At 37.5% G+C, this 26,273-nt stretch overlaps 6 protein-coding genes and 4 non-coding genes across 18 annotated transcripts; 3 read left to right on the top strand and 7 right to left on the bottom strand.

The window, feature by feature from the left end:
* Positions 1 to 13: 13 nt before the first annotated feature.
* On the top strand, positions 14 to 4,121 carry LOC103340968 (uncharacterized). Of its 4 annotated transcripts, none has more exons than XM_008244439.3 (4): positions 14 to 166; positions 1,047 to 1,238; positions 1,554 to 2,450; positions 2,893 to 4,121. In XM_008244439.3, the coding sequence occupies exons 2-4, from the start codon at positions 1,221 to 1,223 to the stop codon at positions 3,775 to 3,777; spliced, it is 1,800 nt and encodes a 599-aa protein (XP_008242661.2). In that variant the 5' UTR covers positions 14 to 166; positions 1,047 to 1,220; the 3' UTR covers positions 3,778 to 4,121. The 4 variants fall into 4 exon arrangements, with proteins under 4 accessions (XP_008242661.2, XP_016651861.2, XP_088898431.1 ...); XM_016796375.2 differs by having other exon boundaries at positions 1,047 to 1,274; XM_089042305.1 differs by lacking the exon at positions 14 to 166 and having other exon boundaries at positions 1,154 to 1,292.
* Positions 4,122 to 4,344: 223 nt separating this feature from the next.
* PLSP1 (plastidic type i signal peptidase 1) lies at positions 4,345 to 6,916 on the top strand. Its single transcript, XM_008244440.3, has 5 exons — positions 4,345 to 4,954; positions 5,587 to 5,724; positions 6,099 to 6,185; positions 6,290 to 6,357; positions 6,473 to 6,916. The coding sequence occupies exons 1-5, from the start codon at positions 4,469 to 4,471 to the stop codon at positions 6,717 to 6,719; spliced, it is 1,026 nt and encodes a 341-aa protein (XP_008242662.1). The 5' UTR covers positions 4,345 to 4,468; the 3' UTR covers positions 6,720 to 6,916.
* A 65-nt stretch (positions 6,917 to 6,981) lies between these two features.
* Positions 6,982 to 9,551, bottom strand: LOC103340971 (uncharacterized). The gene is made up of 3 exons (XM_008244441.2): positions 8,454 to 9,551; positions 7,707 to 7,892; positions 6,982 to 7,481 (listed from the first exon to the last, which is right to left on the bottom strand). The coding sequence occupies exons 1-3, from the start codon at positions 8,910 to 8,912 to the stop codon at positions 7,203 to 7,205; spliced, it is 924 nt and encodes a 307-aa protein (XP_008242663.1). The 5' UTR covers positions 8,913 to 9,551; the 3' UTR covers positions 6,982 to 7,202.
* Positions 9,552 to 10,557: 1,006 nt separating this feature from the next.
* Positions 10,558 to 10,650, bottom strand: LOC148914522 (small nucleolar RNA Z43). The gene has a single exon (XR_016123012.1). It is a non-coding gene; the product is annotated as a small nucleolar RNA Z43 (small nucleolar RNA).
* Positions 10,651 to 11,003: 353 nt separating this feature from the next.
* On the bottom strand, positions 11,004 to 11,092 carry LOC148914521 (small nucleolar RNA snR60/Z15/Z230/Z193/J17). Its single transcript, XR_016123016.1, has one exon. It is a non-coding gene; the product is annotated as a small nucleolar RNA snR60/Z15/Z230/Z193/J17 (small nucleolar RNA).
* Positions 11,093 to 11,179: 87 nt separating this feature from the next.
* Positions 11,180 to 11,262, bottom strand: LOC148914520 (small nucleolar RNA U83). The gene has a single exon (XR_016123008.1). It is a non-coding gene; the product is annotated as a small nucleolar RNA U83 (small nucleolar RNA).
* A 326-nt stretch (positions 11,263 to 11,588) lies between these two features.
* Positions 11,589 to 11,687, bottom strand: LOC148914519 (small nucleolar RNA Z43). The gene has a single exon (XR_016123011.1). It is a non-coding gene; the product is annotated as a small nucleolar RNA Z43 (small nucleolar RNA).
* Positions 11,688 to 12,597: 910 nt separating this feature from the next.
* On the bottom strand, positions 12,598 to 16,120 carry LOC103340972 (protein LIKE COV 1-like). Its single transcript, XM_008244442.3, has 7 exons — positions 15,819 to 16,120; positions 15,199 to 15,251; positions 14,490 to 14,599; positions 14,017 to 14,184; positions 13,831 to 13,928; positions 13,396 to 13,522; positions 12,598 to 12,932 (listed from the first exon to the last, which is right to left on the bottom strand). The coding sequence occupies exons 1-7, from the start codon at positions 15,975 to 15,977 to the stop codon at positions 12,853 to 12,855; spliced, it is 795 nt and encodes a 264-aa protein (XP_008242664.1). The 5' UTR covers positions 15,978 to 16,120; the 3' UTR covers positions 12,598 to 12,852.
* Positions 16,121 to 17,863: 1,743 nt separating this feature from the next.
* LOC103340973 (uncharacterized) lies at positions 17,864 to 18,758 on the top strand. The gene is made up of 2 exons (XM_008244443.3): positions 17,864 to 18,233; positions 18,386 to 18,758. The coding sequence occupies exons 1-2, from the start codon at positions 18,093 to 18,095 to the stop codon at positions 18,527 to 18,529; spliced, it is 285 nt and encodes a 94-aa protein (XP_008242665.1). The 5' UTR covers positions 17,864 to 18,092; the 3' UTR covers positions 18,530 to 18,758.
* A 559-nt stretch (positions 18,759 to 19,317) lies between these two features.
* Positions 19,318 to 23,712, bottom strand: LOC103340974 (uncharacterized). Of its 6 annotated transcripts, XM_008244446.2 has the most exons (6): positions 23,434 to 23,588; positions 23,207 to 23,244; positions 22,621 to 22,691; positions 20,756 to 22,519; positions 20,426 to 20,552; positions 19,318 to 20,164 (listed from the first exon to the last, which is right to left on the bottom strand). In XM_008244446.2, the coding sequence occupies exons 4-6, from the start codon at positions 22,514 to 22,516 to the stop codon at positions 19,527 to 19,529; spliced, it is 2,526 nt and encodes an 841-aa protein (XP_008242668.2). In that variant the 5' UTR covers positions 22,517 to 22,519; positions 22,621 to 22,691; positions 23,207 to 23,244; positions 23,434 to 23,588; the 3' UTR covers positions 19,318 to 19,526. The 6 variants fall into 6 exon arrangements, with proteins under 6 accessions (XP_008242668.2, XP_088898655.1, XP_088898656.1 ...); XM_089042529.1 differs by lacking the exon at positions 22,621 to 22,691 and having other exon boundaries at positions 23,434 to 23,572; XM_089042530.1 differs by lacking the exon at positions 23,207 to 23,244 and having other exon boundaries at positions 23,434 to 23,558.
* Between the last annotated feature and the right edge of the window lie 2,561 nt (positions 23,713 to 26,273).

Genomic DNA, 26,273 nt, shown 5'->3' with positions numbered 1-26,273 from the left:
ACTACAAATATCTGTGGATAAGAATCTCCAGTGGATCACACAACACAAACACACACACACACCGCTAGACTACAATAGCACCCCTTCCACTTTTACATGCACAACTCGGCAACCAACCATGCAACTCCACCTCTCTTTCCAAGCTCTGCCACTGTCAGCTCAACAGGTATAAGCCCCTCCTCCCCCCAAAACAGCTTTCTTTCAGTTTTTGGGATTTCTCATTTATATAATTTTAGCTGAAGTTTGTTGCTTGAGTTTACTGAACTTAATGCTGTATTGAGCTCAAATTGTTTATTTTTTCGCATTGATTTATATTTGGCAGCTGTTGATGGTTTCCAAAACCCATTTTGTTTGAAAATTTGATTCTTGAAAGATGTGGGTAGGGATGTTTGAATGTTTCCCTGACTAAAAATCACATCAGTTTCTGGTTTCTTAGTGTGAGAGTTAATTCAAGATCAAGAACAGTCAGTTGTTTGGACCCCATTGTTGTTTTTCTTTTGCTGCAAAAATTTGGGTTTTTCAGTACTCCAGTCAAGACTTCTATTTCATGAAAATGGTTCTTGTTGCTGCCTGGATGTTTGGTACTGTTGCTCTTCTCTGCCAGCAATGGGATATGGATGAATGGTGGTTACCTCAGTTCTGTTTTCGACTACCTTGGAACGACTCCCATTCTGCTTTGCATCAAAATCTGTGGTGTTGCTTATTATCTGCTTTGCATTTTGCCTAATCTTGTTGTTGCTAAGTTATATAAGATTTCTAGTGAAAGATTACTGACTTCTTCCCTCTGAATATGTGATCCCTTATCATTTCTTTTGATCTGATGCATCCCCTTATCACTATAGAGGGCCCTTTAATCTCTGCGTTATCTATCTGTTGCTCATATATTCGAACTATATTTGGATTCCCAATCAATCTACCAATATAACTCATAACTGTATTAGCAGATGAGATGCATGTGACTTACATATAGGCTTCCCCTTTGTCGGTTTAAATGTTAAACATCTTCAGTAGATATTTGATCAAGCATATTCGAACATCCTTTACAGGTTCCATCTAGAAGGAAATGAATGTCTAACTATCCCTCAAGTCTGAACCTTTGGTGAAAGCAAACACTTTGGTATGGACTGGAAGCCAAAATCTGAATTTGATCAACGAAGTTAGTTCAAAAATTGAGGAGCCCGTGGAGAAGAATTGGGGCCATTTGGTGCTGACAGGAGCTCATGGGTGGACGCCAAGAGGTAACGATTGGAGGCAACAAATCATCTTCACTCGGGGTATCGTATTAGCAAGTAGTCAGTTTGCTTGATCTTGCAACTTAAGTTTATGGTTCAATGTGCATTCTGTTTCTTCCTCAATCTGAACTGAACAACTTCTACTAATTAGGCTGACAATGAATTGTTCTTTCAGTAGCCTTTGTCAAAGTAAATGTCAGTTTAGTTGAGTTCATTTTAGATTATTCCCACTTAGGATTTTTGAATTTTAGGCATAGTTTATGCATGCATTTGTGCTTAAACATGGTAATGGTCTAATTCTGATCATTGTGAACTACTTAGGAACCACATTCGCAAAAGAAGGACTCAACTCTGGTAGATTCAGGAATTCAATCCCATTGCCTTGTATGTTTGGGCAAGACCAGTTGCCAAGTAGTTCGTTCAAGAACAAAACTGATGAATAGTCTAATTGCAAGAAGGAAGCCACATGAAGCCCAATCCATTTTCAAAAGTTTAGCAGAAGAAGGACACAGGCCAAGTCTTATAACATATACAACTCTTGTAGCTGCCTTGACCCGCCAGAGGCGTTTCAAGTCTATTCCCTTGCTCCTCTCTGAAGTGGAGGAGAATGGTCTGAAGCCCGACTCAATACTTTTTAATGCAATGATTAATGCTTCCTCTGAATCTGGAAATATAGATGATGCTATGAAAATCTTTCAGAAAATGGAGGGGAGTGGATGTAAGCCCACAACCAGTACTTTTAACACTCTTATCAAAGGATATGGAATTGCTGGAAAACCTGAAGAATCTTTAAAATTGCTAGAGCTTATGTTGCAGGATGAGAATACGAAACCCAATGACAGGACATATAACATGATTGTTAGAGCCTGGTGTAACAAGAAGAAAATAAATCAAGCCTGGAATATGGTATATAAGATGGTTGCAACTGGTGTACAACCTGATGTAGTGACTTACAACACATTGGCAAGGGCTTATGCTGAGAATGGAGAGACAAATATCGCTGAAAAGTTGATGTTAGAGATGCAGAACAACAAAGTGAACCCCAATGAGCGAACTTGTGGCATCATTGTAAATGGATATTGTAAAGAAGGTAGCATGACAGATGCCTTGAGGTTTGTGTACAGAATGAAGGATATAGGGGTGCATCCAAATCTTGTTATTTTTAACTCTCTTATCAAGGGGTTTCTGGACATTACAGACACTGATGGAGTTGATGAGGTGAGTTTTTACCCTCAATCCTTTTATTGATTAACTCTCTCTCTGTCTCTCTGTCTCACCATGATGTATTTTGAGCTTTTATATTTCACTTCGCTGACAGAATCTTGGTGTTCACTAACCTTGTTATTCTGAATTATGTGTAGTTCTCTGAACCTGATAGATGTGAAGTTGTATATTATTTTACTTATATAAGACTATGAAAATAATGGAATGTTCTTACATCTGCAATGCCACTCCAAAAGACTAGTGAAATGCCATTTGCCTTAGATATTGCACTGTTAATTTTGGCATTTTAATGGGAATATATCTGCAAAAACTATGAAAAGAGAAATCATGTGTCTTGTTAATTTAAGTTTCCCAAGCTTCTATAGCAGTTTTGCATAGCACTTAGTTCCTCAATTTTCTCACAGAATTTTCACTGACAATCAGCCTAACTTGACAGGTACTAACATTGATGGAAGAATTTGGGATGAAGCCAGATGTGATAACATTTAGCACCATAATGGATGCATGGAGCTCGGCAGGGCTCATGGAAAAATGCCAGGAGGTCTTCAATGACATGATAAAAGCGGACATAGAACCAGACATCCATGCATTCAGCATTCTTGCAAAAGGCTATGTGCGTGCTGGTGAGCCTGGTAAGGCTGAGTCACTTATGATTTCCATGGGAAAATATGGTGTGCATCCAAATGTTGTAATCTTCACAACCATCATGAGTGGGTGGTGCACAGCTGGCAAAATGGAGCATGCTTGGAGTATCTATGAGAAAATGTGTGAAATGGGCATTGCCCCCAATTTGAAAACTTTTGAGACCCTAATATGGGGATATGGAGAAGCTAGGCAACCATGGAAAGCAGAAGATTTACTCCATATAATGGAAGAGAAGGGTGTTATTCCCGAGAAGAGAACTATCCAGCTTGTCGCCGAAGCTTGGCATGTGATAGGTTTAATGACCGAGGCCATGAGAGTCTTAAATGATTCAGCAGAAGAAAGGGAAGTGGTACAAAATAATAGGAGGGACAAGGTACCTGAGCAGAGTTTAGAGATGATTAGTAGGCAACAAAACTTAAGTACTTCTCATCCTAATGTTTTGCCGATACCTGGAGTTGTTGTTTCTGATAACGGTGGATCTGCTGCCAACATAAGAGGTCAGATGATTTCAAGAGGATTTCAGTTTTCATCTGACAGTATGCAGAATGCTACTAAAACCATGTGTCTTGCTCATACGTCTGCATTTAGAGTGCAACCACTGATCATATGTAGGAGGCAGTTTCAGACTCAAGTTGGGACGTGCAGGCAGTTTGTAAATACACGTCCTGTGGTGTAAATAAATACATTGATGAGGAAACAGAGGCGACTCAGATGATGCTATTTCGATGAGGGACAAAACATTATCCTGCCCCAGAAGATTTCCTTGGTTCTTAGATTCATGAGTGTTGATGATTCTTTGCTATTCAGAGCCGTTGATAGTGTTGCAGCATATACTTCCATCTCTATTGGTGTCCCTGCTGATTGTGCAAGTCAAAGTGTAGGAAATTATGTAATTTGCTACATGAAATGTGTAACATATGTTGATAATTCAGGGACAAAGATAACAATTTCTTCTGATATATGTTTGTTAAATGAAAATACTATTCACAAATGAGTAATGAAAAGGGTTACTTTTAAAAACGAAGTTTTATGTTGCAGGCTAGCAGCCAGCCCCTGTAGCTTTTCTTCTCTGCCAGTGATGTTAATTTATTGTAGTCTCCCTAAAGTGGAGTTTTGGCTCGAGAATGCAATTAAGCTCTCAATAAACACAATTAAAATTGGAGTGGGTCCCACTACCAGGACAGGATCCAATGATGTGCAAGTAGCAGGATCAAAGGACACAATGGGAGGATACCAACAAAATGGAGAACATTGGAAGCTCATGGATATTCAAAACTAAAATAAAAATTCAAAAAAAGAAAAAGAAAATACCAGAAGCTAAAAACTGCAGATTGAATGCATTAGCTTGAGACAAAGGAGAGAAAGAGATGCTCTCTCTACGTGTCTCCCCTCCATTATCTTCCCTCCAAAACCCTAACTTTAACCATACCCACTTCTCCACACCCATCAAAATCCCTAATTTCACAGTCCTCAATCTCAACCCACTTTCAAGAACCCACTTCACCCCTTCTATAAAAACCACAAATAATAAAACCCACTTCAAAAAACTTGCTTGCAATGCTTTAAAGGACTCTGGTGAGGAAACCAAGGCGGTTTCGGACCGTGGAGGAGGTGGTGATGATGGTGGAGGAGGAGGAGGCGGTGGTGATGGCGGACGGGATGATGAGCAGGTGGAGAAGAAGAGCGGGCCTTTTCCAGAATGGCTCAATATCACTACCGACGACGCGAAGACAGTCTTTGCGGCGATAGCAGTATCGATTGCTTTCCGGTCTTTCATAGCTGAGCCGAGGTACATTCCTTCGCTGTCCATGTATCCTACTTTGGATGTGGGAGACCGAATTGTAGCAGAAAAGGTCAGAACTTTATTTGTTTTTTGGTGGATATATTGCTTATGGTGTATGAATTCTGTTTGCTAAGCTTTGAATCCTGTTGGTTGGCTAAAATTCGAAATTGTAATGGCAACATTTATGGATAAGGCTTATGTTTGAACTTAATTATTGATAACATTTCAGATTTTGGAGTTTCTTTGGAAGTTGGAATGTGGGATGTCACTGAACTTTGATGATCATTTTTCCATTAGTCTTGTGTTAACTTACATTTTCTAGACATGCATTGTTTGATGGTAAGGGTACATCAGAAGGATGATAAGGAAGGGGCTAAATGAAAGGTTAAACTTTCAGAGATTATAATTTAGGATGACTGGTAGATGATTGAGGTGATAGTGGAGAGGAAATATAAATTTTTTACCGAGTGGCAACAGAACTATCACTGAAATTTCTCATATGCGAATTTAAAACCAGATTGATCAAATTTGTCTGCATTAGTATGACCACTGACCTATGTAAAATCTTATGAGAATTATATGCTTGGACTTTTTGTCTAAAACTTTGACAATGATACGCCTTCTCTATAGTTTGTGATGTGACTGTTTGATGAGAAAACTATTGAATGTTTACCTAATTTATTTTCCTCTTAACATTGCCAGGTTACATATTATTTCAGAAAGCCATGTGCCAATGATGTGGTTATCTTTAAAAGTCCACCAGTCCTTCAGCAAGTAGGGTATACTGACTATGATGTCTTCATTAAACGAGTTGTTGCCAAGGAAGGTGATATTGTAGAGGTGAGATTACTGAATTAGAGCACCTTGCCATGTCATAATATTGCAGTGTGCGTTATTGCTTTCATAATTCTTGCTATGGTTAATTACATCCCTGTGTGTCAACCAAGAGACATCATCACACCAATACACTTTATTTTCTCTACTGTAATAAACGGGAAATATCAACAAAATTTTGTTCAGAATGACTGCCGACTCTGCCCTCCTTTCAGAACATGTAATGTTATGCTAGTTAACCATTATCCCTGGAAATGGCAATCTAGATTTTCAAATTTAACTCTGACTTGCACCTAAAAACAATACGAAACAATGATGATTTCTTATAATATAGTGATGGATTCTATTTAACTCCAACTACAAAACAATGATGATTGCAGGTTCGCAATGGGAAGCTCATCGTTAATGGGGTGGAGAGAAATGAAAAGTTCATCCTTGAACCACCTTCATACAATATGACTCCTATTGTAAGAATTATGTTATAATATTTTGGATTGTTTATCTTCCCGTACCTTTTAGCTTTAAAGAGTAATTGACTTTTCATGTTTTTCTTCGTGTTTATGTTGTGCAGCGTGTGCCAGAAAACTCAGTTTTTGTGATGGGTGACAATAGAAATAACAGCTATGATTCACACGTATGGTAATGTATACTAAACCCAAGTGCAGAATAATGAGATATGTTGTTTTTAAGATCCTCTTTTACCTGCTATCTTTTGGTTCTTCCTATTGACTCTTTTAAGTTGTGTTATGTTTAGGGGTCCACTGCCAGCCAATAATATTTTAGGAAGATCCCTGTTTCGGTATTGGCCTCCAAAGAGGATTGGCGCCACGGTTCTTGAGACTGGTTGTGCTGCTGATAAGCAGGAGAGCGTTCCAGTGTCTCAGCAAAAGGAAGGTGCTGATAAGCAGGATAGTATTCCAGTGTCTCAGCAAAAGGAAGGTGCTGATAAGAAGGATAGCGTTCCAGCGTCTCAGCAAAAGGAAAGTGTATCATTGAATTAGTAACCATATGAAGTTTCTTCTGCCTCTTCGATTGACATTGTTTTGTTTTGTGTTCTACCATTTTTGCATTCAATCTTTGTGTAATTTCTCAATTCTAAAAGAAACTGGGATACGGGCGAATTTTGGAAGGCCCTAGTTCATCATAATTGTTGTACATTGCAAATCGACCCCTGAATGAAGTAACTTTTTTGTTTCAATTCAGAATTTGCTCTCACTTTTAAATAAATAAACCTGTGGATGTGCTTGGACACGGAAAGCAAAATTCATTGTAACTTATGAATTGTCATATAAGGTGAATCGCAATGGTCCCACTAGTATAATAGCCTCTATGCAGAAATTTGAAAAATGTTGTATGACGAGACGAACCTTCTTGGCGAGGAAGAAGGCATACAATACCACTCCACACTATCATATACTGATAACAAAAATAACTGTAACAGAAACACTAGGCATTGCAAATAGCAGCAGGTGAAACCCAGGTGCTCATTTGTAGGTGCATGAACTCGTTTTTAACTTGATGGGTTTGCTATTATGAGAGTTGATTTCCATGGAGCAAGATATGTGCCTTTGGTGCTTTGATCTCACCAACTTCCCCACCACATTCCCTCGTGACCGGACTTCAAACATCAGCATCATCGGAACTCCTCCACTGTTATCAGAGACTGCTAAGCTTGCCCCAGCCCCATATAAAGGAACCTTGATCCCTTGGAGGTTCACAGTCACATTCCGGTAGCTCTTTCTTGGTTGATAGTATTTCTTCAACTGCATTATATGCAACCAAATAAGAAAAAGCTGGACCTAAACCTAAACCTAATAAGAAAGAACTGAAAGTAGCTTCTTAAATCACACACCAAGGAATAACTCTGATCTACAAGAAAAGAAAAGAAAAAGGCAAATGTGACGCAGCCAGTCAAGCTCACTTGGATGAGTTTCTTATTGGAATTGCATCATCATAAATCCAACAACAGTCCAATGTATAAATCTTACCTGGCCAGTTGCAACTGCAATCTCTGAATACATAAGGTTAATTGGTGTTGAGCTCACATGAATACCAAAAAACGTAGCAGGGTTGTACACACTCATCTTCACTGAACAATTCATTGTCAGCATCTTTGAAGGCACACCAGTTGTGTCTGATCCTTCTCCGAAATAAAAATTATGCACAGCCAAGCTCTGAAGAAAAAACTTAAATTGAAGATCATTTGAAATATAAATACCAATAGAAAATGAAGCAAGAACAAGGTTTTTTTTAAAAAAAAATTTAATGGTAAACATAAGTTTAGAGATAGCGAAGGCTATCCCATTCCAAGACCAGGGCATACAGAGGTCTTAGCCCTTTTTTTTTTAAGTTTTTACAGATTAACCCCTAAGAGGGATTGTTGGTAGTAAAACTCGAATCTAGGCCTTAATAACGAAAAGAACAATCTCTACCAACTCAACCAACCCTCGTTTGCCTCAAGAACAAGGCTTTGACCGCCCTCCAAATCTCAAAAAGTGGTTCTTGCCAAGTGCCAGCCTCAATTACAATAATCTAAGATGTGACTTAAAAGTTGACAACAGAGTATAAAATCATAACATTCATTCCCAATAGATTACTTTATTCAATAACATTAAAATAATCCAAATACATTATCAAACACTAATTACACAAAAGTGCTAAACAATAAAAAATTAGCAAAACAAATTTAAAAAATTGAAATTTGCTTAGAGGGTCATGATCATCAATAAGCATACCTTAACAGCAACCCGAGCTTTGTAAGGCCTGCTAGCACCCCAAAGAATCAAGCAGAAGATGGAGAAAATCACAACAAACCCAAACAGAGCAATCCAAATCTGGCACCTTCTAGAAATTCCCTTGTCTTTATAAAGCCCACCATAGTCACCTTCTTCTTCAATCACATTGCACTCAGGCCACCCCTTATCGTTGCGCTTCCGGGTCCCTTTCTGACCCGAAGAGGACCGAAAGGTACCCGAAACCCGACTGGCAGATGACGCCCTCGAGTGCCGGCCATAAGAAGGGTGCGATGGGCTCTCCATGGGACTGTTGAAGGCTGGCGTGGCTTGCATTGTGGACGATTTATCGCCATCGTTGGAGTCCCTGGACGGGCTTTGAACGTAGTAAACAGGTCGCTTTGGTGATCTTGGTGATGAAGGTGCCAAGCTGGTCACATCCGAGTCAGATTTTGCGTGCATCGTATTTACTGCAGGCGTGCGCTATATATGGTGTGTGTTTAAATGCGTTATCTTTGGAGATTTTGGTGAAAGATGCTGAATTTGATTGGACCCAGTTGTAAATTCTGAAGCTTTGTTGGATTTTGATCTGGGTTTGATGGATTACTTGGGTTTTAATTAAATGGGTCCTGGTAAAACAAAAACAGAGAGAAATGCCAGAATTAGAAAGGAGACGAAGACCAAACTGAGCAAATGAAACAGAAATCTTGTGCCTTTGGGTTCAGAAACTGAGGAAAAATCTGATGGAATTGGATTGGACCCAGTTTGAAATTTTGAAGCTTTATTGGAATTTTGATTTGAGTTTAATGGATTGCGTAGATTTTAATTAAAGGGTCGTGGCAAAACAGGAAGAAATGCCAGAATTAGAAACGAGACGAAGAGCAAACTGAGCAAATGGAACAGAAAAGCTTGTGGCCTTGGGTTCAGAAACTGAGGAGAAATCTGATGGGATTGGCGGTGGCTTTGTTAGCTCTCTCTGTGAAAAGAGACAGGGTGCCGTTTTCGTGAATTGGAGCGAGACACAGAGCAAAAGCAGAGCACTACGTCTTCATTATACGCTTTGGGAGTGTGAGTGTTGTGCACTGAGACACAGACGGAATTGGAGTGAGTCAGAGGGTTTATGATTAGATATAGCGACAAAGCTAGGTTCGGGAGGCTCCAAAGCTGTAGGTTCGGATACTAAGTGTCGGCAGTTTTTCAGTCGTCCGATACATTCTGGTACCCGCGGTAACATGTGAAGTTGACGGGTTTGTGGGGCTATGTTTGGCTGACATAAACGACGTCGCTGAAGTAGTGGCATAATTGGTGGTGTCTTTTATCTGATGATAAAATGGCGTCTTAGATTTCTCAAATCTGAGTTGATATGATCAATTAATTTAGTCACACAATATAAAGCGACAGTATTTTTCTCATTATTTTTCGCTCACCATTTTTTCTCATTATTTTTCGCTCACCATTTTAACTCAAAGACCTTTATTACCTTTCTTAACACTTAATATTACCTTTCTTAACACTTAATATGCATCCATCGATAACCATAATTCTATAAAGAGAAATATTCAATAAATAGAAGTAAATTGTGGTGAGGGTGCACCTTTTTGAGGTTTGTAAAAATATTTCACAGTATAAAGGGGGATGGTTTTGAAAAGTTTTAAGACGGCAAACAAATATATAATTCATTGACGAGAATATACCAAAGCAACATAAAGAATAAAACACATGAACCATAGAAAATTTGGTACATAAAACTTCTTCAACATCCACATATATTTCAGAAAAAAAATGTCAACAATGTCAATTTGTTCTTTCTGGGTTTACATTACAACAAAGCCAATGGCCAAAAGTACAAAACAAATTGAAACAGCATCTAGAACAGCATTTTGAGCAGGCCAAACCATCCCACAGAGAATGTAAAAATGCCAGCTTTAGTCTCTTCCGGCGCTGGAGAAGGTCTCTAAAAAGTCTCGAGTACATCACCGAGCACAACAGAAACCTGATTAAGAAGAGATACAATACAAGGGCAAAATCTCAAGCAACATTAACAAACATTGAAAGCTTGTAACCAACCAAAACAGAGTAAATTGCTAAAGCAACAGTTAGTTTTACAGGACTCAGACTATGGGTGGTGATATATCACTCTAGTCGGCAAGGCCCAAAAGCCATTACGACGAACGAGACCAATAATACATCCTCACAGTCCACTTAGAGTTCTATCTAAAACTACAAATCTAAATCGGCCAAATAACAACCTGTTAAATATCTCCATCAAAAGCTCATACAGATTAGGTAAGCATGTTCTTACTAGGCAATGTAAGTTCAAGGCAAGAGGAACAGGCCTCATAGAAATAAGTTTATCAGCACCAACAGTTTCAGACATATGCTTGTCTAGAAAATGATTAAAATCACTGGCCATTTTGAACATAATTAACAATGCTTTTGTACACATTGCTACCAGAGCAGAAAAGCAAAATATTTTGCCTGGTATCCAAGAAAACAACTTTAAAACTCGAAAACACTAGAAAGTTGAAAAACCATAACTACGGATTAATTCATAAGGATCGTCAGATAGGAGCGAAAGACTAAAATTGCATTAATCACGCAGATATCAGCTGAACTATGCATTTAATCATCACTCGACCCATATGAAATTAACTAATATTTTATCAGATTGTTTTAAAAAAAAAACCTCATGTAGCTAACAAGTGCGTAAGATAGACAGAGAACTTATGAGCCTCAGAAGGAAGGCAGTAGAGGTATATATGTAATCACTGATAGTCATAAATTACACGAAACCATATCCTCATCACAGGCAGCTACGTGCAAATCATACTGTTTATTTGTTTACTAATCCAAGGACATAAATTCAAACGAAATGAAAATTCCAAAATTTCATGTTCCTAACACACCGAAAATGAAGATGATCAGCCTCATAGAGAAGATTAGGTTGTTCCACATAGAATAATTCAGACATATGCTTGTCTAAATATTTACTTTTAATCATCGGCTGAGAAGTATCCCACAAAGACTTTTGCAGCATCACCAAAAGCAATTTGATAAATAAAAACCCAATTTCAGAAAAACCATATGACAACACAAAGGAATGAAAAAACGAAACTTTTTTTCAAATTGAGATGAAAGGGACTCAGAATATGGGTGGTGATATAACAGGATGGTCGGCAAGGCCTTCACGGCCAATTACGACGAACGAGACCTTATCAATATGAATCGTCACAGTCCCGATTTGAATTGAACCAGAAAAACCAAAACAAATATACAACAATGGAATTCTAATGAAGTGAATAGACTAATTTCAGAGGCAACTGAAACCCTAGCGGCCAAGCGCGGACTTGGGTTTTGGCGAAACACTACGCTGGTTTATAAAGAGGTGGAACGGAGGGTTTGGAGCTAGGGTTTTGTGTTTTGGGTAGGGCTTTTGAATTGGGCTATTTTACACTATAAGTGGGTGTATGGTCATAACCTGCCCTGCTATGTTGTGATGAATGAAGATCATCTAAATCATGAAGTCCAATTCGTATTAAAAGAGAAAGGCCTTTGATTTGGGCTACACCAACAAATGATCCACATAAGGTCCGCCTGTTATAAAGGAGGATCTTCTGGTCCTCACATCACGAAAGCCCATAGCTTAATGAGTTTTAACAAATTTTTATTTTTTCTTTTGAGTACATTTCACTTTACTACCGGAAGTTTCTCGGAATTCCACCTTTACTACATAAAGTTTTTTCGTATCAACTTCGTACTCAAAATTTGATTTTCTACCACTTGCATACCTTCTTTAGTCAAACAATTAAGTTATTTGTTAAATGATGATGTGACAATGAATGGCTCACCAAAAATCAGACATAATATGCCACATCAGCACCAATGCATATCAAAGACGCTAGTTGACCTTGGATAGTGGAGATTTCAAAACAACCTCGGATGCATGGGTAATCAAACACACTAAAAGCAAAGAAAAGAAAATCTTCGTTTGCCTGATTCCATGCTGAATAATATATGTAATTTGGTATCAAATAAACTATTTTTAATCTACAAAATCGCTTTAGTCTGAAAACATCAACAGCAAAGAATTTCGTCCGCGCTAGTAATAATAAATATCAAACAAAGGCAATTCTAAAAGTCGAGAATCAATCAGAAAATCAAAAAGGCTATAAATAAGCCTGTTATATCATTTTATCAATCAAAACTATATTTCAAGCAAACACTAAAATTCTACATTCTGACATCACAACTGATGTTACAAATGTCGCCAGAATCTGACCCTTGACGATCTGGTTCTAAATCCTGCATAAGCACCACATAGATTGCAAGGCCAGTCTGATGACATTAAGGAACCAAAGAAAGGGTAATAAAGAAGCAACTCTTCTACATCTAACACCTTCACTCAGCTATCCATTGGCATAATCTGGTTATCGAGTGTTGACAGGATCTGGGGCATTGACATGCCTCCAGAAACAACAATTTCTGCATTTAAACAACAGATAAATTAATACCGCTTTCATGGTCAATAAAGCTTCAAAGACATAAAAAAGCAAACTGTTTTCCTTCTTTCGATTATCCTCTGTATTTGGGGTTGGGAGCATATAGTTGATGAAAATTGCAAACTCAATACAGAACCCCAATCTAAGACAACTAGTGACTGAACTCTGATGGAGATTAACTTATTTTTCTTTTCTTTTCTTTTTCTTTCTTTCCCAATGGTGTCAACTTTATTCTCTGACTTGTAGATTTGGAAACAACCAATAGGACCCTTGTATTTTTTTCATTGGGAGATATCATTGGTTCCAAAGGCTCTTCTTGCTTATGTGGAAATTAGCACAAAGGCCTTTGGGTGCCCATAATGATGAGGGATAGGGGTCGAGTAACTAGAAAAAATTGGTTTGTAATTTTCAAGCTAAGAGCTGTAAAACAGGTCTTTTTATCTTACCAATTCCTTCCCGTACAGATAAATTTGGTCTAATGACATCCTTGGTGTTGACCAAGAATACATCGCCAATGTAAAGATGGTTCGTGGGAACATAAACACAGCACAACTCTTCATCTCCAGAATAGCTCTGCATTAAAGAAATAAATATTCAGGCATAAGATTGTTTCTTAAATTCTTATAGAATATATCACCATGTCATTGTCAGTATTGCACTTTGGCAACAACAAACAATGGATCACAAAACCAATTTTCTAAAACACTTTTCGCATGACAACAATTTAAACCATGCATTATTACACAGGTAAGGTTAAATTAAACATACATGCTCAAAAAATTAGACTGATTATCATAAAAAAGTAATGAATAACGGGATTCTGACCATGATAAAGATAGTGCTGAAGTGGTAGTTTCACAATATAGAAATTATTTGCAGACCTGAAGGACGACCGATGAAGTTATGAACCCAAATGCATATTCACCAATGCGTGGATGCCTTATGATTGCCACTTCCTTGAAGGCTTGTGTGTTTTGATCTAATTTCATACAGAGCTAAAGATTATAACTGTCCACATCTATTTCATTCAGTCCAAACAAGGAGAATAGAAATACAATAAAACACACCTGGGGATATGGCGGAACTAATCTGCTTGGAGGCATTGTAGATATGACGAACAAACGGCATTCTTTTGATGAACCACTCACCAAGGCCCAGGACAGATGCACCCAACCATGATGACATGAACACGCCAACAAGAAATATGAACGTAATGGAAGTGACAAATCCAAGACCTAAAATGTATACGGAAGTTCGAAGGTCATCATGAAAACAGACAGCCAAAAAAATAAGAAAAATCACTGAACAAGGGCATGCTTGACTTTAAACTCCGCATATTTAATGAATATGACGAAACCATGTTTTGCCTTATGCTGCATTAGGAGTACATTTTTTTTTTCAAACTCCAAATATTGACCATATGGAAATCCCAGCAACATCAAATCCCAACACAAATAACTAATGCAACTTACAGTATACCAATGGAAAGAATGGGCGTAAAGGAAATGTGCTACTGAATCAAAGCGTACTTACTACTTACCAAAAATGTTGATTCCAAGTTGAGCATAGATTGGGGAGAAGAAGCTATCCACAAAGTGAATAAACCACCATGTTATATAGAAAGTGATTGCTATCGGAAACAGGATCACACTGCAAAAGAATAAAAAGTGAGCAACTATAATGGCATTAAGCAAAAGGCTGTAAGAAAATGTTGACATTAAAAATCTCGTTCAGCCACTACATTAATTGTATGCACCAAAAAACAATCCAAACAAACATGATAAGCATAGAAAAATTCTATGATCTGTCTAAAACTTATAAGAAGCTAAGCAATGGATTTCTTGCAATCATCTAACAAAAGGGTAGTGCTATATATTATCCAACTATTTCTTTGTCTGCAACAAAATGAATTCAAATAAACAATATACTTATACCCTCAGAAAAAGGGAAAGATATATTATAAAACACATGGCAACAATCTGCTAAGTCAATGGTCCTATCACCTCTAAATCATTCCATCTGTCAGCATGTCAAAACTAAGCATAAATTCAACAAATACTTATAAATTTCAAGAATAACCTACAATCAAATAACTTGTATACTTGCAAGAAAACAACCTTAAACACAAATTGATTAGACCCTCGCCAATTGATGGTTTACATACAAACATACATATATCAACTGTAAATTAGAATTCCATATGTACATGACTTGAAGGAAAATAGGAATCACAAGAAAGAAATGCGCACCATCCGGTCATGAACTTTTTTGATGCCCAACTTCTAACTACTTTGGAAAATGTCTGCACAGAGATAATAAGAGATAGTATGAGTGTTAGGAAGATTAATACACACGCACACAAAGCACGAGAAAACTTATGTCTCAAGTTAGGCCACCAAAAATAACGAACTTTAAGTCCTGAACAAGAAATTCCAGAAAAATATCAATGATATAAAATTGATATAAATCTATGCACTTGGAGGTTGGAGCAGACAGAGAGATTGAATCAAATGCATACCAAAATTTTAAGGGCCATAACGTAATAAAAAAGTCAAATTCAGCACATCAGAAGTCTCTTCTGAACTGAGGGAAAACATCAGAAACAAGATAGCACCTGAATCTGAGTTTGGTCCTCCAATGGCCTCGAGAAACAGTAAGTCAGACTAAGTCAAACACAAAATTAGAAACTCTCTCACAAAAATCAACCCATAAACCAATTCCAATAGTAACCCACGAACTTAAATTCGCAACCTATGCAAGAAATCTAAACTTCCCTTCCAATTTTCATAATTTTCTCATCAAGCAAACAGACACAAAGCAATCAAACAGAAAACAAACCCTAGGCCAATAAAGAGCAATAGAAATTAACCTCGCGGCCGGTGTGGTGAGAAATAGAGGAAGACGAAGAGGGTTTGAAAGAAGCATCTTCATCGGTGGAGTCAGCCACGGGAATGAGAAGCTCACGATCTCGCGGTTCTCTGTCTCTGCTCGCCATTATAGTCGACGACGACGATTTCTCATCGCCCATCACCAGCAGACCCCAAAATATACGTCGCCGTTTCAAACCCCGCAACGCGGCAACGCGGGTCCTTTGCCAGGGAATTCCAGACGAGCGGAGGACTAAGACGTCTCCTGATCGTCCAGGTTTGCTTCTTTTGTGTTTTTAGCATTTCAAATTTTGGTTTTGTTTTCTTTTTATTCAATAATTTTAATTAATTTGTAATCTTTTTTTTGTGTGTGGGGTTGGCTGGGTAGGGAAGGATTAAGTAATAAAATAGTTAATTTTAATTTCTTAAATTATATTGGAGAAAAGGGGTGGCAAGTATTACGGGCATGTGAGGACTTCAAGGAAATGTTGTGTCTTATTGTACCACTAATTAACTCAGGGCGGATTAATCAATGCTTAATCTATCTCTCTCTCTCTCTCTCTAAAATATCAAGCTGTTTTGATAAGCTGTGGCTCCAATGATTACATCTTTACCTTGCAAATTGCTCTTCTTTTTTAGGAATGAATGAACTGTTGAGATAAGAGAGTGTTTGAATCCTAAATATACATTAACACTTCTTAATTTGGGGTTTAATTTAGACGGTCTTCTAGAATCCAATCTAAATTTTGGATTATATTGAAAAATGTGGATACAAATGGAGCTCAATCTAGAGATTTTTTTAATACAAATTTATAAATAAACCCAATCCTAGACATGTATTTATAAAAAAAACCCAAGTACTATTTAAACATAGAAACACACCCAAAATCAACCTCAAAGTCAATTTTTTGGATGTGTTTATAAATGGGTTTTGAGTGTATGTAATGATGGGTTTTGGGTGTGTTTATATGTTTAAATAGTGATTGAATTTTTTTATAATTTCAACCCCTATTTTGGGTGTTTTAGTGAAACTCCCTTTTTTTAATGAGTTTTCCAAGTTGAAAGAACTCATTTACTTGGAGATGGAATAAATCTTGGCATTAACTAAAGAAAATAGAGGAATTAAAATTAATCATTTTCTTTAGTTGATTTGATAGAGGAAGGAAAGGAATTAAAAATGGTGTCTACCAAATAAGAAATAAAATGGTATTATCTTATTTCTTCTTTCTCCCTTAGACTTACCTTACCATTATGTTTGAAAGTTGAAGTTCAAAAAAACCCCATTTCCTAAAAATTCCTCCCTAGAGTCGTTTTCACTTGACTTCCTCCCCATTCCCCTTTCCCCACTTCTCTCCTCTCTCTCATCTTCCCTCATTTTCAAAGACAAAGTTTTCCCTATTTGTCTTTATTTTGTCATGATTTTCCTCCAATCATCACAAACGACTGCAAGTTAAGAAATGTGTGAGTTTACATTAAGCACATCCTATCTCTCAAGTGATAGCAAACCATGAGTTAAGAAATGCTTTCAAGCGTATTTCTTTTTTCCCAAAAAACACTGGAATTTATACAATTTTAGCAAAAGTGTTTAAGAGTGAAACTTCAAATGTGTCCAACCTTGATTTGCACGGACCAAGCAAGGAGCAGGCCCAAAAGAAAATAGTCACCAAGGGCCCAATGAAGGAAGTCAGAGTCAGAAATGGGAAACGGCAATATAGTGCTAGCTAGGTAGCCGTTGCTGATTGGTATTTGGTAACCGCCCTTTTACCAGAGCCACGTAAGGGGGTGCTACGTGACAGTTCGTCCCTGTAGTTCTGATAGACGTGACTGCTTACTTAGAGCCTAAATATTTTGTGTGTTTAATTTTCATTTCGGTGTTCTTTTTCTCTATGGATGGATTAAATTTCCTTTGTTGGAGGAAACCAATAAATTTTAGATGGACGGTAACTGGATTGGATTGTAAAGGAGTGGAAGGAGACAAAAAAAAAAAAAAAAGTGTACCAAAAAGTTGTGCTACGTGCCAGCTTGAAACTTCTCCTATAATTAAGTCACAAAACCAGTCAATCTCGGACCCTTTGATTTGAACACTGGTGTGTAGAAAGTTCTGGTTTTGATTGTGTGCGCTTCAAAATCACAGCCAGCCGTACTCTTCAATTCAGTTTCCAACATTTGTAGCAGTAGCATAAGAGGAATCTCTATATATCTATCTGGGAATCTAAAGGAGGAGGAGGAGGAGAGAGAGAGAGAGAGAGAAGAAAAGAAAGGAAAAGAAAGGAAAGATGTTGGAAGGGAAAGCTAGCATAAAGGAAACAGACATGCCAGAAAAGATGCAGATGCAAGCCATGGCTTGTGCTTCTCAAGTCCTTGATAATCTCCATGACGTTTTTGATTGCATATCTATTGCTGCCCACATAAAGAAGGTATGCATAACTCTTTGCCTATCTTCTTCTTATTTAAAAAGATGTCAACTTTTTTAAACATTTTACAATGATTTTCGTTTGATTTTTTTTTAAATTTCTTTAATGGATTTTCACAATCTTTTAATTTTCTGTGATGGGTTTTGTGTTTGCAGGAGTTTGACAAGATGTATGGAAGTGGCTGGCAATGTGTGGTGGGTTCTAACTTTGGTTGTTTCTTCACTCATGCACCTGGGACTTTCATATACTTTTCCCTGGAGACCCTCAATTTCCTTATCTTCAAGGGAGCCTCTTCGTGAGTTAATTTACCACATCAAAAGTATGAGAGCTCTTGGAATCTGTACTTATTTGTGTAATCAAAGTTTGTGTGATACTGGTAACAAGAGTTTGTAAATGGTAGTTAAAGAGTTTCTATCTTCTTCAATCGGTGGAGAGCCTCACAGTGCTCCCACATGCCTCTTTGTAATTCCTCCTCAGGATTATATTACTGCTTAATCATATCATAATCATATAATTAATTGCTCTTAACTAATTAATCATCATTATCATCTGTATGAGTCTGATGTTTATTCTGTGGTGGTGGTTGTCATGCTGCTTCTATATTATTGAGAAGAATTGAATAGCTGTACTCACCGCCAAAAAGTTTATGCAATTTGCAGCCAGTCCAAGTCATATAACAAGACACTGTTTGTTTCCGTGTTCTTTCAAAACTTGTTTATTTATGCATGCCACATCCATTTGGATGTATTATAATATTATGCCTCATTTGCCTGATTGGTCTTCAGTCAGATATTGGTTTTATAAATTAATCCACTAGACCTTATCCTCCTGACAAGTACTTTCCTATTCCCATTGCATTGCATTGCCCCCTTCTTCTTATCTCTCTCCTCTTTTGATAAGTCACACGAGGAGAGGGATAAGGAAATTTTTCCATTTCTTCTGGTTGGCCACTTCAGAGATATCTTTTGGACCAACACTAAACAAAAGTCTTGCTGCTTTCACAAAATGTGCTACCTAATATTACTCATGTTATTCCTCCAGAATCTTTGGCAATGCAGACTCAAGAACTGTTTTCACACTCTAATGATTTTTCAGTAAGTAGTTGTTTTGAATTTGGAAGAAATATTGCATCTAGAAACATTTGAACTTGCCATACAGCATATGTCTCCCTTTCTATTAACCTAAGCACCCATATATTTACAGAAAAGTAACTGGGTGCAAAAGTTAGCTTGCAAACCTGTATAACAAAGAAAATAGGTAGGGGAGGTCATGATATTGCTGGAGAGCTAGCACAAATTATGCAAATACCTCCTCAATCAATCCATCTAAAACCAGTCCCTCTATGTCATCCACTACTTGCTCAGCTTCATCCCTTGAAAATCCACTTCTCCAACCCAAATCCCATGTCCCATTTACCACTCCTCTGCACATTATATCTCTCTCCAACATTGCATGCAGACTGTCTGCAAGAAGGTTCTCACCAGCAAGCTTGCTGTAATTTATCAGCTTCTCGATCCCGTTACAAACTTCCTGCACCAACTTGTCTACAGATATGCAAATTCTTGACTTGCCCTGACATGTTAGTAGCAAAAGATCAACTGTTTTTGAATCTTGAACACTTCTGCACTTGATGAGTTCACTTGCACAATCTATAAATAGTCTTCTACCGGATTCTCCAAAACTGTGAATGGAAGATGTTAGTAAGATTGTAGAGTTATTCACTTTAAGATCAAAAAGCTCCTCTGCAAGACTCAGAAGTGATGGATTGTTCAAAAGGAAATCTCCAGGACTTTCTCCACTTTCCAACGTTTTGCCGTCCCTTGCACTCTGACTAATGTGCTCAGAAGCTTCTTCTGCAGTTTTAGTGTCTGTTTCTTGTTCGGGGCTCGGTGGTGTGGCATCATATAGAGAACTTTGAGAATTACTGTAATGTCCTGTGGTTAAAAGGTAAAAAGGTCAATTAAAATCTACATTTACACGCACACAGCATAAGACTAATCTGAAATTTTGGTTAACTTCATTAATTGAACAATGCAGGTCTCCTTAAAAGTTGGAACTACCATGCAGACACTTGAGCAGCAATTTGCACATGTCACCTTCTAATGAAACATTTTGACAACTCCTAATGATGACCCAGCTTGCTCTCATATGACCAGTATAACCATACTCCTAAGTGTAACTAAAGAAGGCCATACCTTCAGTCTGAGATCCATAGGTGTCTGTTTCCTCTTCCTTAGTGATGTTGGAGCTGATAGGAGAAGCGTCCCTTTTGTCGTCCATATCAATCCTCTTGTCACTTTCTTCACTCACAACATTTTTGGTCTGCATTAAAAAAAAAAGCTACATTAGTTTTCAAAAAATCAGAAGTGCTAACTTTGTATGGAAAAGTCTAGTTTTGTCATTTCAGTTCCATACTTCTGCAGTTTTTTCAATAAACAACACAAAGTTGGGAAAAAAAACCCGACAATTTTCAAAATAAAGTTCTTTTAGGACAACCAAAAAGATTTGATATGAGGAAGACTTACAACTGATTTAGCTACTATAGGCTCTTTGACTGACTTCTCCTTCTTTGAGTGATTCCTTTTCCGCTCTGTGGAGTTAGACACTACAGTCTGAGTTGAACGTTTTGAGATTGTGTTTGTCATAGTATTTGGTTGTCTGGAAGTTTGATTCTTTATGATGTTTGATCCAGATTCATGCTTTCTCACCTTTGTAGATGTCAATTTGTCTTGTTCTTGAGACTTTGGCACATTTTTAGCTTTCACTACATCTTTTTCTGGTGAATTCCTAACAGCAGTCACCTTTTGGATCCTATCAACCTTCTTGTCAATTGCCTCCTTTTTCTGTGGTTTGTGATCTACAGGATGAGAAGCTTTCAACTTTCTTGAAGCCTTTTCTTTTGTCTTGACTTCTTTTTCTTCAGGTTTCTCTACTGCCACTTTATGGTTTTTAGCCCTTTCTTCATGGTTAACCCTTTTGCTTTCTGCTTCCACTTTTCGGTGCGTTTTGTCAGACTTCAAAGCTCCTTCTTTACAATGGATTGTTTTGGGACAAAACTCTTCTTTTTTCCCCAGTTTTTTTATCATCTTTTTGGTGTAGAAAGCTTCCTCTGCCTGAGCCAATGGTGCATGGGGCTTCTCCAATTCAAGAGATGGATCAGGAAGAGGCCTTATAAGTACAATAGGTGGACTGTCATAAGTGAATCGTTTTTCAGAATCAGAGTGATGGGAATGATGGAAATCAGGCTTATGCTCTTGAACATAATTGCCTTTCAGAAGTCCTTTAAATCGCATCGTCTCAAGAACTTCCCTCAAGGTCCTCCTTTCATGATCAACATTTTGAGCTAAAGTTTGAGGCTTTCTCACCTTTGGCCTATCAATATCAAACATAGTTCTCTGCTGACTAGAAATCTTCTCACCCTCCTCCAACTGTTTCTTGAGAGTGGCCTGTAAAGGGTACTCTTCTATACCCATCAGCTTGGCAATCAGATTCGGGCTGCCTTTAGCCCTCTGTGGAGGAGCTGATGCTATGGTGGAGTCACTAGTGGTATGAAACATGGAAGATTGGCTTGAGCTGGTGGAGGGAGAGTCTGAACATGAATCCATATATCTTTGAGGGAAAAAAGTATAAGGCTTTTCAACAAAAGTTGTATCTTCCACCAGTTTCTGTTTTACAAGGCTGTCCCTGATCACCTTCTTAAGTTCCTCAGTACAACTCCTAGAAGACCCATCAGCAGAAAGCCTAGGCTTTTGAAGTTCTGTCACATAATTGTGATCTCCATAATGATTTGAGTAAGCTCTGTGAGTCTCCAGCCCATTGTTTCTTCCTCTTTCAGACTTTTCTGTGTGTTTCTTGTTCAAGTGAGCCATGTACTGTGATGCTTCCTGCAACTTGCCAAGCATGGCAAGAGACTCTTGCAGATCAAGAGCTCCTTTGAGCAAATCCTTTGCAATGTTTTTAGGCTGCCCATCAAACCTCTTCCCACTGGACCAAGAATCAATCGTGTGGTTCAGCTTCTGAGCTCCTCTAGATACTTCCATAAGCTGAAAAGAAGATGGGTTTTGAAACTCCCCTGTGCACTTTTCAGGGATCATCTCATGCTTCCCTGTCTTGATATCTAAAGATGTGCTTGAGTTCTTGGACTTTCTTCTGTTTTCCATCCTCTGCTCTATTTTCTGGGAACCACTTTTGGATTTTCTAATCATCCCACAGTCAACAACTCCTTTTGGATCATCACATGTGACAAATGATCTGTACACAGCTGATTTCAGGCCGTCTTGAGGCATATTCTGTGATAGAAAATTACAATCACAAAAGTCAGAATGACAGATGCTACGATAAAATTCAATTCAGTTTACAAATAACAAATGCGGTATCATATGAAACCTACATGGTCTTGGAAATTCTAGTCAATCTTTTCGAATATCGTCGATAGCAGACATAAATAACACTTGTTTGGTTCTGGTTTAGGGAGAGACAGGCCAAATAAACAATTAGTTGCTGCCAACATAAACAATAAAGAAAGATAATCACAAATAGAAAGAAGATTCTATTTTTGAAAATTTCAAACATGCTGTTATTTGGATTATTTGAGAAAATCTCACAATTTCACGAAATATTGTGTATCACATTGATGCTTGAAGTTTCTGAGAAACCATGCATGCACAGAGAGAGAGAGAGAGAGAGAGAGAGAGAGAGAGAGAGAGAGAGAGAGAGAGAGGCTGTCCTGAAATTTGGAAGTGATAGATCTGAGCATGAAAGATCAACATAAATTTGAAACAGAGTAGAAGACGACATATCATGAAATTTCTCATATGAAGACAACAGAAAAACAGAACACAAATGTCTTGAAAGGTACTAAAAGATACAATGGAAAGAAAACAATGTCATCCACCCATTTATATATCTTACATAATGGTTTGAAAGGTACTAAAAGATACAAACAAGAGCACAAATGTCATGCACATAACATTTACCTGAATTCTGAGGCTTTTATTTCTCAGCATTGATCAACCTATTTGAAAATCCCAGGATAGGACATTAACAACAAATACAAGACCAGGCCAAGAACATAGATGAAAAACAAGCACAAAGCAAGCACCCACACCAGTGATGAGCGCAGAGCAAACTGTAGCTCAGCTTCACCTCTGACTAAAGAAACACAAGCACAAAGCTACAGAAACCAGTCGTACAAACAACTCACCAGCAACTGCAAGTGAGGTAGCAGCAGTGACTCAGATCCACAGAAGAAGAGCAGAGATGAACAGTAGGTGAATTGACTTTAAGCAAGTGTTTGGAAGTTCATAGCAAAGCAAACAGTCTAAGATTTGGTGCTCTTTTTTCTTTGTTTATTAGACAAGAAAATCGTTTAGAAGATTGTGATGTGGGTGTGATTAGTTGGTACACTTGGTTCTTGTCGTACCTAAACCAAGTCACAGAATGAAAGATCTAGTCTACTGTGCACTTTCAGCGAAAAGCTAACACCCAGCAATTGTTGTAGTCTTATCTATTTATTATTGTTGTAACTTGTATTGGTAAGGGAATGTTTTGGTAAAAGAAAACTCTAAATGGGGTTTTAAGCAGAAATGGAGAGATTAACATATAATTAAGACAGGGCCCAAAGTCATTAATCTTGGATCTGATCAGGGAGGAAGGAGAATGAGCAATTATTATTATTATTATTTTTCTATATATATGCATGTGTTGTGTACTTAATACTCGTATCTCATTTCCTTGTTCCTTCCTATGGGTTTTGGACAATAATGGGGACTCAAACTTGTCGCGTATGGTTTGGGGGTATGTGTATGTCCATTTAAGTTTGAGATGGATTTGTCTCTCAAGTCTCAACCCTCATCCATATTGAGTTATTATATTGACTCTCATGGCCGGCTTTTACATACAGTGCAGCAGTATATTTAAATCACTTAAACATTTAGGAACCTTGTTTGCATGGACTAGACCAGCTGTGGGCTGTGCTATGGTTGTGAACCGTCTTTTTTGCACTCAGTTTGAATTCTCATTTCCGTTTAGATTATCGTTTGTGTAAAAATTCCAAAAAAAAAGAAGCCAATATTTACATATTATATATACGTGTTGAAACTTTCAACAACATGCTTGTTATGAAAAAAATATATACTAAAAATTGTTAAAAAAAGTTCATCTTAGGAGAAGCCAAGTAGTTTCAAACAAAGGTAGAAGGTGGAAGATTTTCAGAAAAGGTATGAATTAACAACTCAGAATTATTCCACTTTGGCGTTTTCTGCATAAAAAAGGGTACAAGTTTTTGAACCACAACAAAATCAATCATAGAGAGAGGACACACAACACATTCTATTGTTTGGCCATTCATGAACTGTTCTTTTCGTTCACTCTCATTCTTTTTTACTTTATAATTAAAGCAACTAGAGCTAGCTTCACATAGACTTTTTTTTCTTTTTTTTATAATTGGGATAGGGGGGACAAAACTCTAAAAAGAGACGACAAGTAACTAATACAAATCAAATGAGGTTTAACAACGCCTAACAAATCATCCACTAAGAAAGAGCTAATCTAGACAAGAGCCCTATCCTTCACATAGATTATTATTAATTGCTGATTACTCTATCATTCATAATTAAACCACATACAATAATTATCAGCCTAATCATTTGGGTTTAGAGTTTGGACCAAGATTGGTTGATTGGTTCAGCTCAGTGTTCACAAATAGCCATGAAGCTAAAAATAAGTATGAGCTTAAAAGGCCCTTCTCAACAGGAAAGGTCACGGGACTCTAAAAGCTGAGTTCTGTAGCCTTAAAAAAATCTAAAAACTTTCATGAATACTTGGATCTATTTGAAATCAAAGGTACTAGAAAACAAACTGTTTCAAATGGGGGCCTCAAATCATTAACCTATAATTAACATTGGAGAATTCGTCTGTGCCACCAAGGGTTGCATGGGTCAGCCTCATTGATTAGTGGGTTGCATAAAGTAGCCCAACAAGCAAGGCAACCCAAATGAGAAATTTTAAATGCAGTCACGGAATTCTTGCAGAGGTAAGAAGAGTACTGCACTGCTAATTTAATACTTTTGGTGCTTGTCATAAATGAAATTAAATAATCTTCACCAATTTTGTTTCCCCTTTTTGCTGATAGCATAAATAATGCTTGGGCTCCTTTGTTGTTTGTGGTTTGAAATTTAAATTCTAACCACCATTCAGGTTTTGATAGCTAAGCCAAATACACACACACACACATCACTTTAACTTTGACATAATATGACAATCACTTATGGGCAATGAAAACCTTTTTTTTTTTTTTTTGGTCTGAAATGGGCAATGAAAACTTATGGCAAAAGCTTTTGGAAATAGGTATCACTCACTGGCCATCTCCACTGGCAAGGAAAGGGCAAAATCAAAAAAAGCTGACTTGAGTGACTGACTACTAGACCTCCTAATTTAGTGAGTGACCCTGTCCTACTCAAAGACCCTCAAAATTCAATGGGGAGATTGATTTTAAGTTCCTAGTACTGGTTATTACACTTTCATATTGATTCTCCGACCATATTGATTTCACCCTTTAACCCAAATATGTTCACATGAAGCAAGCATGCCAACTCAAGTCCATTGGTGATATTGATTTTTGCCATAAAAGAATGAAAATGACTATAAAATCTTGAAAGTAATTATGTTTCAATTTCGTCCACGGGGACTTGTAGACTAGAGGTCTCAAGTTCGAACCCGCATAGCACCATAGTAGTGTGTGTGTATGAAATCATCCTCTCCTTCTCTCTAGTTTAAACTATCACTTGTACTCAAAAAAATATGTTCCATTTATTTTTCAATTAATTAAAGGGTGGTGATTTTTCCACTCCCCTTTTGTTTTTAAGTACTTTTTACTATACATAAAATAGAGTGTAAGTGGACAAAAAAAGAGTGAGAACATATAATTTTCAACAAATGGAGTGTAAGTGGACAAAATAAGGGAGTGGGAAAATTAGCTATTTAATTAAAATACATTTAAATAGAATTTATCATGGGTATACATTATTATTTTTTCTTTTAAAG

The sequence above is a fragment of the Prunus mume genome, linkage group LG8, assembly GCF_029339155.1.
Source record: "Prunus mume cultivar Tortuosa linkage group LG8, ASM2933915v1, whole genome shotgun sequence".
In the NCBI taxonomy this organism is placed as follows: domain Eukaryota; kingdom Viridiplantae; phylum Streptophyta; class Magnoliopsida; order Rosales; family Rosaceae; genus Prunus; species Prunus mume.
The sequence above is the reverse complement of the archived record's forward strand: the minus strand, read 5'-3'. Positions and strand labels throughout refer to the sequence as shown.